The sequence below is a fragment of the Miscanthus floridulus genome, chromosome 9 (assembly GCF_019320115.1).
Source record: "Miscanthus floridulus cultivar M001 chromosome 9, ASM1932011v1, whole genome shotgun sequence".
NCBI classification, from domain to species: Eukaryota; Viridiplantae; Streptophyta; class Magnoliopsida; order Poales; family Poaceae; genus Miscanthus; species Miscanthus floridulus.
The window spans coordinates 47,736,156-47,749,837 of NC_089588.1; the positions used below are offsets into that span (position 1 = coordinate 47,736,156).

Sequence of the window (13,682 nt, forward strand, 5' to 3'; positions counted from 1 at the left end):
TAAAAAAAACACCCGTTCCACCCTTGTTTTCTACCCGCCACAAATTCCCCACCCGAGTTTCTTGTTTTTGTGCTGCGCCGTCCATCTTAGTTGATCCTTATGTGCCCCTTTAGTTGAAAGTTGTGCTGCGTTTCTCACAAAGGTTAAAAGAAAAGATGTATATGGGTCAAAAGAAGGACTGAAAACAACAAGTTCTTGTTCAAAAAAAAGGAAAGAAAAGAAATAAAAGAGAATTGTGTTCAGCACACCACAAAGGGGTTTGGGCAGCAACAAGTTTCGGTTGGTGCAATTGGTGTTCATCTATCCACTTCCTACATCTTGTTCCTTTCTTTGAGCATCTTTTCCTTTATATTCAGCAACTTAGACTTGAGTTCTTGGATTATTATTCGATTTTGCATTACTACATTTCAGCGCATTCCATTTACATATTACCCCACCAAGCTCCACTTAAAAGCACTGTGAGCTGTTGCACCATAGTCTCTTCACTCTTCCACTACAGATTGCAGCCCCGGTTCTTGACTTTTCCAGGAAGAGAAAGAACTTGTTCAGCAAGTGGTGAGGGAGTGATTCCACATATATTCCACATATATATTGTCCTTTTTTTCCCCTCTACTAATATGGCAGGACGTGGAGATGGTGCCACTGTTTTGGTGGAGGAATTCCAGGAGCTACGTACACAAATGAATGATTTGATGCAACAACTACAAACTCTCCAATTGAACATGCCTCATAGAGAACCACCACCAAATGAGGATGATGACAATGAGGATAACGAGGCACCACGTCATGCCACTGGTCATGGACATGGACGTGGTGGGTTTGACCATGGTTTTGGTCGTGCTCGGCGCGTTCTAGTTGGAGGTAGAGATTATGATGGTGATGATGATATGTTGTCTGACATGGATGATCATCGACATGGTGGTGGCCATCATGGTTATCGTGACCGCCATCATCGTCGTAATGATGATGGTTTAAGAAACGTGAAAGTGTCTATTCCCCCTTTCAGCGGACAGGAGAATGCTGATGCTTATTTTGAATGGGAGACCAAGGTGGAACAAATATTTGATTTGTATGAATACTCTGCTGAAAAGAAGGCAAAGCTTGCAGCCATTGAGTTTAAAGGCTATGCCATAACTTGGTGGAATCAGGTCCGTACTGAATATCAGAGAGTTGGGCATGTTCGTATAACTTGGGAAGACATGAAGAGAGAAATGCGACGTCGTTTTGTTCCAGCATATTACTCTCGTGATCTACATTTGAAGCTGAAACATCTTGTGCAAGGTACTCGTACTATTGATGAATATTTTCAAGAATTAGAAATGTGTGTACTTCGTACAGGGATAACTGAAGGTGAGGAATCCACAATGGCTCAGTTTCTAGTTGGCCTCAATAAACCCATTGCTGATAAAGTGGATATGACAACCTACACATGTCTCACCGAGTTGGTTCATTTTGCAAAGAGGGCTGAAAGGCAAATTGCTACGTCTTACAAATACAATGCTTCATGGCGTCATTCCCAACAGCGAGGGGATGTCATGCCTCAATTCCAACAGCAAGGAGCTGCAACGCCCAAATCTTCATCTCGTGGAGCAAATAGATATCTTCCAACTTCTTCCAAACAATTGGATGTGAAACATAAAGCTGTGAATTCAAGTCAGCCCACTTCTTCTACTGCAGCCACCCAACGCAAGACAAGCAAGATTGAGTGTTTTAAGTGTGGTGGTCATGGGCATAAGCAAGCTGAATGTCCCAATCGTCGTACTATTATTGCACTTGCTGATGGTTCTTATGATTCCCAAAGTGAAGAGGAGGACGAGTTTAACAATGTATTTGTAGATCTTAATCTTGACACTTGTGAGTATTCAGCAGAGGATGGTACATTTGAGCTAGGTCTAAATTGTTTAGCCATTCAACCTATTCCAACTTTTGCTCACAATGACCTATTACAAGATGTTGTTTCTCCATCTTTCGACGAGATTACTAGTGATGATTTTGATGAGTTGCTTGCTGATTTTCCTAATTTGACGCATTCTATAATGAACACACCATCTCCTTCTTTGGTGGTGAGGCGAGTTCTTTCCACTCAATTTGTTGCTGCTGAACAAGGACAACGCCATAATTTGTTTCAATCTAGATGCAAAGTGAAAGGACAAGTGTGTCGTTTCATCATAGATGGTGGGAGCTGCAATAATATTGTTAGTGCTTTGCTTGTTGTGAAGCTTGGCTTGCAGCCACGTCGCCATCCACATCCATACCATATGCAATGGTTGAATAATTCTGGGACAGTTAAGGTTTCAGCCATGATTCGTTTGTCATTTTCCATTGGTGATTATCATGGAGAGGTGGATTGTGATATTGTCCCCATGCAAGCATGCCATTTGCTGCTTGGTCGGCCCTAGCAATTTGATGTGGACTCGGTGCATTTTGGATGGTCTAACAAACACACTTTCATTCACAATGACAAGAAGGTGGTTCTTATTCCATTATCTCTAGAGGAGATACATGCTTCAGATATGGCTCGAAAGAAAAGAGAGGAATCTGACAAAAGAAAATTGAGTGAGATCCCCAACACAAGTAAGGGAGAGAGTTCTAACCCATCCAGCCACATAAAGACTCATGCCAATCCTAAACAGCCATGCCACACTGAGTATCTCTTTGTGAGCAAGAGTGATATGAGAGAAGTGAGAAACACCACAGCCCCATTCTTTGTGCTCTTGCACAAGGAGGTCCTACTTTCAACTAACGATTTACCTTTATCGCTGCCTAGTGTTGTTCTTGATCTCTTATAGGACTTCGAAGATGTTTTTCCCGATGAGATACCAGCTGGACTTCCTCCACTCTGTGGAATTGAGCATCAAATTGATTTGGTACCAGGTGCTTCTCTTCCAAATCGTCCAGCCTACCGCACCAATCCCACAGAGACAAAGGAAATTCAGTGACAGGTAAAAGAGCTTTTAGACAAAGGGTATATTCGTGAATCCTTATCACCATGTGCTGTTCCCGTTCTTTTAGTTCCAAAGAAAGATGGCTCTTGGCGCATGTGTGTTGATTGTCATGCTATCAATGCTATAACTGTTCGATATCGACATCCCATTCCACGACTTGATGACATGTTAGATGAATTGAGTGGTTCCATCATTTTCACCAAGATTGATTTGCGTAGTGGCTATCATCAAATCCGCATGAAACTTGGTGATGAATTGAAAACAGCGTTCAAAACTAAAATTGGTCTCTATGAATGGCTTGTGATGCCATTTGGCTTGACAAATGCTCCTTCAACTTTTATGCGCTTAATGAACCATGTTTTACGAGCTTTCATTGGCAAGTTTGTAGTTGTTTATTTTGATGATATTCTGATCTATAGCAAATCATTTGATGAACATCTTGATCATATCCGTCAAGTACTTGCTGTTTTGAGGGAAGAGAAATTGTATGGCAACATTGCTAAGTGCACCTTTTGCATAGACCGTGTTGTTTTCCTTGGCTTTGTTGTTTTCACAGATGGTATTCAGGTTGATGAAGAGAATGTTAAAGCAATACAGGATTGGCCTACACCGGTAAATGTGAGCCAAGTTCGAAGCTTTCATGGTCTTGCAAGTTTCTATAGGTGTTTTGTCAAAAATTTTAGCACCCTCGCTGCACCCCTTAACAATCTCACAAAGAAGGATGTTCCATTCACGTGGGGCCATGTCGAAGACCAAGCATTTCACACACTGAAAACACAGCTTTATGAAGCACCGCTGCTACAACTTCCTGATTTTGGTAAGACATTTGAGATCGAATGTGATGCAAGTGGTATTGGCATAGGAGGTGTACTGCTGCAAGAAGGTAAACCTGTTGCCTACTTTTCTGAAAAGCTAAATGGTCCACATCTGAATTATTCGGTTTATGACAAAGAGCTTTATGCCTTAGTTTGCGTTTTGGAAGTTTGGCACCATTACTTGTTACCTAAAGAATTTGTAATTCATTCTGATCATGAAGCATTGAAATATCTTAAAAGCCAAGGCAAGCTAAACCGTCGACATGCTAAATGGGTTGAGTTCATTGAAACGTTTCCCTATGTTGTCAAACATAAGCGTGGTAAAGATAACATTGTTGCCGATGCCTTGTCTAGAAGATGTGCATTGATTACACAACTAGATACAAAAGTGCTTGGTTTGGAATCCATTAAAACACTTTATGCTGTTGATGCTGATTTTAACAAACCTTTCTCTCGTTGCATTGATGGAAAAGGTTGGGATAAATATTATGTGCATGATGGCTTCTTGTTTCGGACTAACAAAATATGCATTCCAGCTTGTTCGATTCGTCAAGTTCTTTTGTAGGAAGCACATGCAGGTGGACTGGCTGGTCATTTTGGTGTCAAAAAGACATTGGACATGCTCTCTGATCATTTCTTTTGGCCACATATGCGACGTGATGTCCAACGGCACGTTGGGTGCTGCATCGTTTGCTTGAAAGCTAAGTCCCGCCTCAATCCCCATGGTTTCTATACTCCATTACCTATTCCACATGTACCTTGGGAAGATATATCTATGGACTTTGTTCTGGGGTTACCTCGGTCTCAAAGGGGGAGGGATTCTATTTATGTTGTTGTAGATCGCTTTTCTAAAATGGCACATTTTATCCCATGTTATAAGAGTGATGATGCTTCACACATTGCTGATTTGTTTTTCAGGGAGATCGTTCGTTTACATGGAGTTCCAAAGACTATTGTTTTAGACCGGGATACAAAATTTCTCAGCTACTTTTGGAAGACATTGTGGGCTAAGCTTGGCACAAAGTTGTTATTTTCAACCACTTGTCATCCACAAACAGATGGGCAAACAGAAGTTGTCAACCGTACCTTGTCAACCATGTTGCGTGCTATGTTGAAAAAGAATTTGAAGCTCTAGGAAGACTGCCTTCCACATGTTGAATTTGCTTATAACAGGGCAGTCCATTCCACAACAAACTTTTGTCCATTTGAAATTATTTATGGGTTTAAACTGCATACTCCCATGGATCTTTTGCCTTTACCATTGCAGGAACAAGTTAACATGGATGCATCAAAGAGATCAGACTTTATCAAAAAACTACATGATGAGACAAAACAAAATATCGAGAAGAAATCAGCACAATATGCAAAGCAGGCGAACAAAGGCAAGAAGAAGGTTACATTCTAGCCGGGAGATCTTGTGTGGTTACATCTACGCAAGGATCGTTTTCCTCAACATCGCAAGACTAAGTTATCTCCTAGGGGTGATGGTCCGTTCAAGGTTCTCCAAAAGATAAATGATAATGCTTACAAAATTGAGCTGCCACCTGAATATTCCAATGTGAGTACAACATTCAATGTCAAAGACTTGCTTCCATTTGTTGGTGAGCCTGAGTCGAGGAGGACTCCTTCTCAAGAGGGGGAGGCTAATGAGGACATTCCTAGCATTCACTCATCTTCAAATGAAACTCCACTTGATATAGCTGGTCCAATTACAAGAAGTAGAGTTAAACAATTGGAGAAGGAAATTCATTCTCAGGTGAACGCTAACCTTATGTTTAATAATTAGTTTATGTTGAATGAGCCTATGCTTTTGAGTTCTTGTTCCAATGTCCTTAGGAATGATGGAGTGTATGAATCAGCATGGGATGAAGATGGATTCAAGCCTCTGGACATTTGAACCAAGAAGCCTATGGTGTGCAAGAATAAAATGGTGGTTCATCACCTTTGCATGGAAATGCAACCAGAAGCTAGATGACTGATACATGGTACGAATTCCAAGCATCACCGCGGACAGAATACAAGGAGTTAGACGGTGTTCTATATGTGGATGGAAGCGTCTTCAAGTCTACTTTCCAGCCTATCAAACAGCTCATTATTTGGACTTCCCAATAAAGAGTTATGCTCATTTTAGTAACTGCTATCAGAAGCTAAAAAGATGCGCGAACCAGCCACAAAATCCACTGGTGCATGCGCATGCTGCCATTTACTCCAAGTTGAACGTCCCTATCTCTATATACATCTTGTACTAGACAATGAAAGGTTAGATCTTGATTGGCTGAATTCAGAATACACAAACTCGTGGAGTTTTGTTTATGCGTGAGTCTTGAGAGGCTTGCAATACTTGTTCTTTCGATTCCTGAGGGAGTTGTAGAATGCCGAACTATGGTTCACCCAGTTTGTGCCTTCACGTCTATAGGGCGTGATTGCGTGGGTTGTTTCGTCGGTACATGGAAGGGTGATTGTCTCGGTAGTTCGTCGCGTGGACAGCCTCGCAGTGCACTGCCTCTTCACCAGGTCACGTAGCAACAAGTTATCAAGTTCGCGGATCCTATGAGAAGATCGGGCCACACAACTTGCTACACGCGTTGCATAGGCGTGTGCGCATTAGCGACCAGGGTGCTCCTTGGTTCTGAGTGCTTGGGTGAGCATGTCTTTCTCCCTATTAGAAGTGCGAGTCCCTTGCCTCACCTCCTCAGTTACCTGGAAGATCCTCTAGATGAGTTTGCTCATGGGTTGATTTGTGGAGCTAAAGCTCCTGTCCTCTGCGTGGCGTACATTCCTCCCCATACAATATATTACCGATCTTGGCTCCCAATCGGTGGTCTCAACCTGAACGCCTTCCTTAGTAAGGCGATCCATCTTTTCAAGTTCTACTTCAAATTCTAGCATCTTTTTGGCATAGCCACGAGAGCCAAGATGATGAGGATTCATCGCTTTATACGAGTTCTCCTTATTCTTCCTGCTCAGTTCTAAGTACTCCTCGGATAACCTATATTCCTTAAAATCCTACCAGAAGTCCTTCTGCTTGCTAAACTATCCACCATTAAAATCTAGCTCTTTATTTTAGAGGACAAAATTCTTGTACAATGTCCCCTTGAAATTCTTGAAGCATGTCCCCATGATTTCTTTTGCTTTTTTTGACTAACTCCTTGTCATACTCCATTAGGAAAGTAAAATACTCTAGGATCTTGATATCCCATATGTAATCCTTCTCACTTTCGGGAACCGTCCATGGGTCATCATCTTTCCCAATCCACTTCCTGTACCTAATCGGGATGAAGTCCCTTACAAGTAACCCGAGGATAGTCTTGTATTTGGTCAAAGCTATTGGTGGTGAGAGTGGATCCCCGAATTCATTGAACTTAGTGATGTGCCAGTGTACATTCCTACCATAGGAATCTTTGACACGCCTCGCTTGGATCTAGCCTTCCTGCTACCCAAACCCTCTGCCTCCTCGGCCGATGGAGGCTCCTATTGGAGACACCAAGTAAGCTATGACCCTCTCAATTGATTAGCGTGTGTGGCTACATAGTCACATGATACCAAAGTTACCTGGCCATCTTGGTCAATTTGATCTAGATCGAGCAGGTCGGACGGGGTCCATGGCTGCTCATTCTCACCGTCCTGATTGACACCTTCACCGTTTGTCGGATCATGCAGCTCTCCCGTCGCAACGATATCAGCCGCTTCTTGTTGCCGATCTGTTCTTCAGTGATGGGGTAACAGGCGAGGATGAGTGAAGTCTATGACACGATCATGGTTAGTTTTGGCTGTGGACAACTACTGATAGCATATGTTCATATTATATATATAATATGTTTAATGCAAAGTCTAATAATAAGTCCACATACAACAAAGTCAAATAATAGCATATGTTCACCTAGAACAAATTCATTGTTTGATTGACCACATACAACAAAGTCCACCTACTGTTCTATGAATCTAAGCCGACATCAACTTCCAAATAAGAAAAGCAATGACCATAGCCATAAATAAAAGCATGACATCTTTCTAAGACCAAGGAGCAATTATCCTAATCTTCACATCTCCGGTGGGTGGCTTCTCTTAAATCTCTAGTGCCAGTGGATGGCCATGGTTTGCATTCATTGGACCATAGTAGGCCGGTTGCCCATGGTTTGCAAGGTAGGCCGGATGACTATAGTAGACCCTCAAAGCTTCAACTTCTATGTTGTATTTTTTATGCAAATTACCAGGATAGTGATTGACTTGAGCATAGCAATCTTCCCAGATTCAATAAATCCCAGGCACGTGACCAACATGCACTACATACCATGCCATGGTTGCTTATACATTTAAGTAAATTAGGTTGTCATTGAAACATGATGTATTCTTATAAAATTTAATATATTTATGAGTAACACACAACCATTGCATAGATAGAAGTGTTTGGAAAATAACTATTCATGTGCCTCAGTAATAGTTACTATAACTTATGATTATATCATCAATGCACATCACCATAGCATCAGTCCAATTAATATATTAAGTCATCATAACCTTAGTCTAAGTGCATTGAACCCTCTACAATGCATACAAGATAAAGAAAAGTTGTTAGATGTAGGAAAGATATATATAATATTTTTATTCATTAAAAACCAAATGATGATTTAGAGAGCCAGTTTAAGACTTTTGGATATACTCCTAGAGATGTCTCAGAGTCTTCAGTCTCACTATAAATCCTCTAATCATCGGCGCGAGGTTCTTTCACAAGTATCAGTGCTGGTAAGCATCTTTCCAAATTCCAATCTTCTTTGATAATGATTGTTTCTTCCTGCCTGATACTGATTGAACAACCCTCATTTGCTTGTAGTTAGCCTCAGTCCAATTAACTTTTCTTTATCTTGGCTTTTGCACAAGCTTGAAACTTGAAGTGACTCATAATCAGCTCTAGGAATGAGATTTGTGAAAGGATTTGCATTGAACTGTCACTCGGATGCATGCCATGGATCGGAGCTTTCACTACACAAACAGCTAGAGAACTGTGAAGTCTGATCTACTCGGCTTCTTTATTTCATTCTCATCGATTTCTAGATTAAATCGACAGTGCTAAGAAGTAAGAAGACCCAAATCTTTTAGAAATTGGTTGTAGTTGTACTTGTACCTATCTGGTCCATGCTAAGATATGCAAGAGGCTGGGAATTGGATAGAATGCAGTCTTGCCATGCTATTGTTTTTCCATTTCATTGGATTAGAAATTAATATGTTCTGGATCCTGGGTGTCAGGAAAATTCCTAAATTGTGACTCATTTACATTATGGTTCACCTGAAGCATCTCATTTCTTCAAGTCGATTGGTGAGTAGTTTGATCAGAGGGGAAATTGGTTGTAGCTGTACCTATCTAGTCCGTGCTAAGGCTAAGCAAGAGGTTGTCCAACAGAGTCATTGATATTTATTGGTTAACAATTTCCACAATTTGGTTATGTGTACAGGTGCATGGAGATAAGAAGGGTGGAACCCAACAGGACGGGGTGAAAACAGACAAGGGCAAGATCTTGAAGGTTTCATGGGATGGGAGTGCTGATTCGTACAATGCGGCAAAGCTGGAGTAGCTCTTCTAGAAATTTGGCAAAGTTGAAGACATTGTTATCAAGACAAGGAAATCAAGGAATAAGTGCTCAGCAATTGTAGTAATGGGCTCCAAAGAAGCTACAGTAAGTCCTGTTTCTCTACCCTTTATCATTTGAGTGCATTCTATATTTGACTAAGAATAGTTTGACTTATGTCAGTTACCGGAGCTGTCTTTTTTTGTGTTAGTGATACTTTGATCTGAATCTTACATGGTTGGTAGGGGCAAATATGCATCTCATACTATCCCAGGAAAGTGACATGCAAAAACTCATAATAAGATAGGATTGTTGGAAAATATTCCTAGTTTAATGCACAAGGCTACATGACTATGTATTACTTGTAATCTTGCATAAGTTAATAATTATGCATCTTTATGCTGATAGCATGGAGAATTCCATGACAAGTTTGGAGTGGTTATCCAGAGAGCAAACCAAATTCTAAAAAGTTACCAGGCAACTAGGTTCTTCTTGTTGTACTACATTATTTCTTTCCATGGTTGTGCATATGCTCTTGTTTTTATTTATCTCATCATAATAGGGTCCTCCCCTTTGTTAAATATTTGGGAACATTACTGAATGACATTTCCTGTCTTTTTATTATATTACTTGCATTGTGCAATGACCAATACTTGTTTCTCTTTTTTACAGTTATTAGCAATACAGAACCATTTATCTCTGTTTCCATTAGCAATACAGTTATTAGCATGGAGATTTGCGAAAGGATTTGCATTGAACTGTCACTCGGATGCATGCCGTGGATCGGAGCTTTCACTGCACAAGCAGCTAGAGAACGGTGGGGCATTTCATCAAACACAAAGACGGCAGTGAGCCACGCACTCACTGTGGGGGGTAGGAAAGCATTTGTACGTGCGCTCCTGAAGGCCTCGGCGGTGGGAGTGCAGGCTTGGAGGAGGAGGGGTACGGCCGACGTCGTGGACGAGGAACGAGGGCACGGACAGCGCGGTGCTCTAGCGTGGGGCAGTCGACGGTGTGGGGCGGTGCTCCGGCGTGGGGCGGTGCACAGGCGTCAGCGTCGAAGAAGAGGAGCACGGGGCTAGGAATGGTGGCGCAGGGGGCAGTGGACTAGTGCGCGGGGAACGGTGGTGCCTATCGGCGTGGGGTTGTGCTCCAGCGGCACGGGGGGAGGTGTTGGCCTAGGGTTGAAATGAATTTGGATAATTTCAATCCACGCCTCTTTTATACAAGTAGCTCATCACTGCCGGTTCTAATTATAAACCGACAGTGATGGGGGTACATCACTACCGGGTCATTCCCCAAACTGGCAGTGATGTGGTGTAGCAGTTAGGTGTTAAGTAGGATAACTTTTCATTTTCTTTTGAATTTCTCTGACTGGCTCAACGGTGAAGACCCCTCAACTTAGCCCCTGAGACCTGTGTTCGAGTTCCAAGCAGCCCAAATTTTTTTGTATAATTTTATAAATTATTAAATGACTTCAGGAAATGGCTCATCACTGCCGGTTGTAGGTCTAAACCGACAGTGATGGAGAAATTTCACTGGCGGGCCATTCTTTAAACCGGTAGTGATTGCGGTGTAGCGGTTATAGCATAAGTAAGTTATCTTTTCCATTTTTTTCGAATACCTCCAACTAGCTCAACGGTTAAGACCCCGCAACTTAACCCCCGAGACCCATGTTCGAATCCTAGGCGGCCCAATTTTTTTTGTTTAATTTTATAATTTATTAAGCGGCCTAAAGATCAAAAAGAAAAAATAAATAAACCTTGGCACACATCCTATACTAGCGCAGCGGTTAAGTCTCTGAACTCTGCAGCTTGAGACCCGAGCCCGAACCCAAGGGCTGGCATAATTTTTTTTAATTTTTTATATATCACTACCGGTTTTCAAAATAAACCGACAGTGATAACCAACATCACTATCAGTTTCTTCTCATCAATGTCAGTTTTTTTAAATTGACAGTGATGTTTATATATATTAAAAAATTTTCTTTTATATACTGAATAAATAGAAGCATATGTATTCTAATGTCAAAATAGCTTGAAATTTTTTTGGCAAGCATGTACACCCAAATTAAGACCCCACACAGGATCTGAGGTGTTTCTGGTCATTTTTTTATTTATTATATTTTTCTCTGTGCTGAATGAGACAAAAGAGGGTGAATTTCATCTTGGACCCAATAGATTTTTTCATCCACCTCCACAAAATTCTTATCCCTAGGGCATATTAGAGCCTATGTAAAAGTTTGGCACCATTTCGGATCTTTTCGTGGGTAGACTCAGTTCAACCTATAATTAAACGGTGTCGTCGCGTGGAAATTCAATTAAACCTCAGAAAGTAGCAAACCATCTCCGGAAAATCTCAAACTAGGTGTTTTCTTCACACGTGGCATGTGCAAGCCTAAGAAAAGTTTAAGATGAATACGACACCGGAATGTATAATTCTAGTTGCCCAACAAATGTTACACGAATTACATGCATGACAATAATTAAACACACAAAACCGTACAAATTAAAATCAGAACCCAATTAAACTACGACCTTGAAAACCTAGCTAAATAAACATTAATTACTATCGGAATCACTGTTGGGTTCGATCGGGCCACGCACACTAACATGCCTCTGTAGCCATATATGGTAATTGATGTCACGGATTATGTATCCGCTTGTATCGATGAAGTCCAATGCCCATATGAGTGCACTCTCGTGCCTCACAATACCGAAAGAATGGTCTGCCCCTATTAGCAATCCTTATGCAGTACTGGTGTCCTTCTATAGTGAACTGGCCAAGGTTACCATTACAGAAGTCCCAATCGTACCCGAGTTGCTCCGTAGCTTGGTATAGAATGGCCCACAAGCCACATGCAGCATAGGTAAGGTCCTAGAGCGCAATCTACATACGAAGAAAATGAAAAAAAATTAGAGAATGCTATTACAATAATAAACAACGAATAACCACGACTCAGGTATAAGTGACCATTTTACCACATCCGCACGGTTGTAGCTCGCAAACCATTCGTTTGGTTGCAGGATGGGGATATCACCAGCATTCAAAGCAAGTGCCTTGAAGTGTGAGAAATCAGGCACATCATAGCAAACATGTCGAAGTGCCTCTAAATAGATGCGCACGGCACTGAATTGGGCGCTTATCACGTCTGAGCTCTGTCTTCCCGTCTCATGGATATGGTTTCGATGATTTGCACCCCTCAAAGGGATGGAAAAACTAAGTTCACACGTCCATAGCCGACCACTTGCATTAGATGTTGTGTTCTCGATGATGTCCGAGATAAAGAACCAGCTAAGTGTTGTTCGCAGCCAATCTATTGGGGATATAGTCTACGACATATATGTATGCAAGAATGATATTAAACTAATTACACTTATTTGGTAGCATAAAAAAACAAAAGATGTTGGAAAATATTTCATACAATAGCTGGAATAGGGAATCGTGGAATGGCCACATTAGGAGCGAATGGCTCATCGCCAGGGTGGAAACCTGGTTCTTGTGGTGGGGAGGTCCATTGTTTGTACCACCTGATCGATAAAATGCCAAAAAAATATGAACATAAAATATATGCACAAAAAATTCTTCCAAGTAAAATGTGGCAACATAATTAAATATAGATCAAATGCAAGGAATATGAATATATATAAATGTAGAATGCAAAGAAATATGAATATAAATATAGATCAAATGAATATAGATAGAATATTGGAGAAGACAACATATCAATACCATTGAAAAATGCAGGAGCCATGACCAAATCACGTAGCGAGAGAGTGGATTTCTTGAGAAGTGAGAGTGAAATGTGAGAAATGAGACTGTGAGAGTTCATGGGTGGGTGGGATCGATGTATGTGGCCAGCGATTTATTTTATATAGGGGGGCATGGACATCATTGTCGGTTTTTAAGTAGAACCGACAGTGAAAGTTAATATCACTGTCGGTTTTTAAATAGAACCGATAGTGAAAGTTAATATCACTGTCGGTTTGTAAGTAGAACCGACAGTGAAGGTGCATATATGTAAAGGATATATTTATTTAGATAATACAGTGAGAAAGTTTTAACAACAATGATATATTTATTTAGATAGTAATGAAATACATAAAAAACAAAAATAATAGAAATAAATTACATATACGATAACAAAGACCTTACACTAAAATTCCATATATGATAACAAAGACCTATTTGCGTATAGGTCAATGTTACAATCAATGTGTATCAACACATTATAATGTAACCACCTCAGTAGCATTCTTCTAGCACCAAGTAGGGTCAAACAACAGCACCGAGTTGGTCTATGAGCTATACCGGTTGGAGATGATAAGGTGGCATCGATGAATCCACCTTGTTTGTAC

The 13,682-nt window shown here is 40.9% G+C and overlaps 1 protein-coding gene across 1 annotated transcript; it reads left to right on the forward strand.

Annotated features, from left to right (window-relative positions):
• The first annotated feature begins 617 nt into the window (after positions 1 to 617).
• Positions 618 to 9,330, forward strand: LOC136479828 (uncharacterized). The gene is made up of 4 exons (XM_066477564.1): positions 618 to 1,875; positions 3,013 to 3,884; positions 5,028 to 5,153; positions 9,211 to 9,330. Exons 1-4 carry the CDS (start codon positions 618 to 620, stop codon positions 9,328 to 9,330), a joined length of 2,376 nt encoding a protein of 791 aa, XP_066333661.1.
• Positions 9,331 to 13,682: the final 4,352 nt, after the last annotated feature.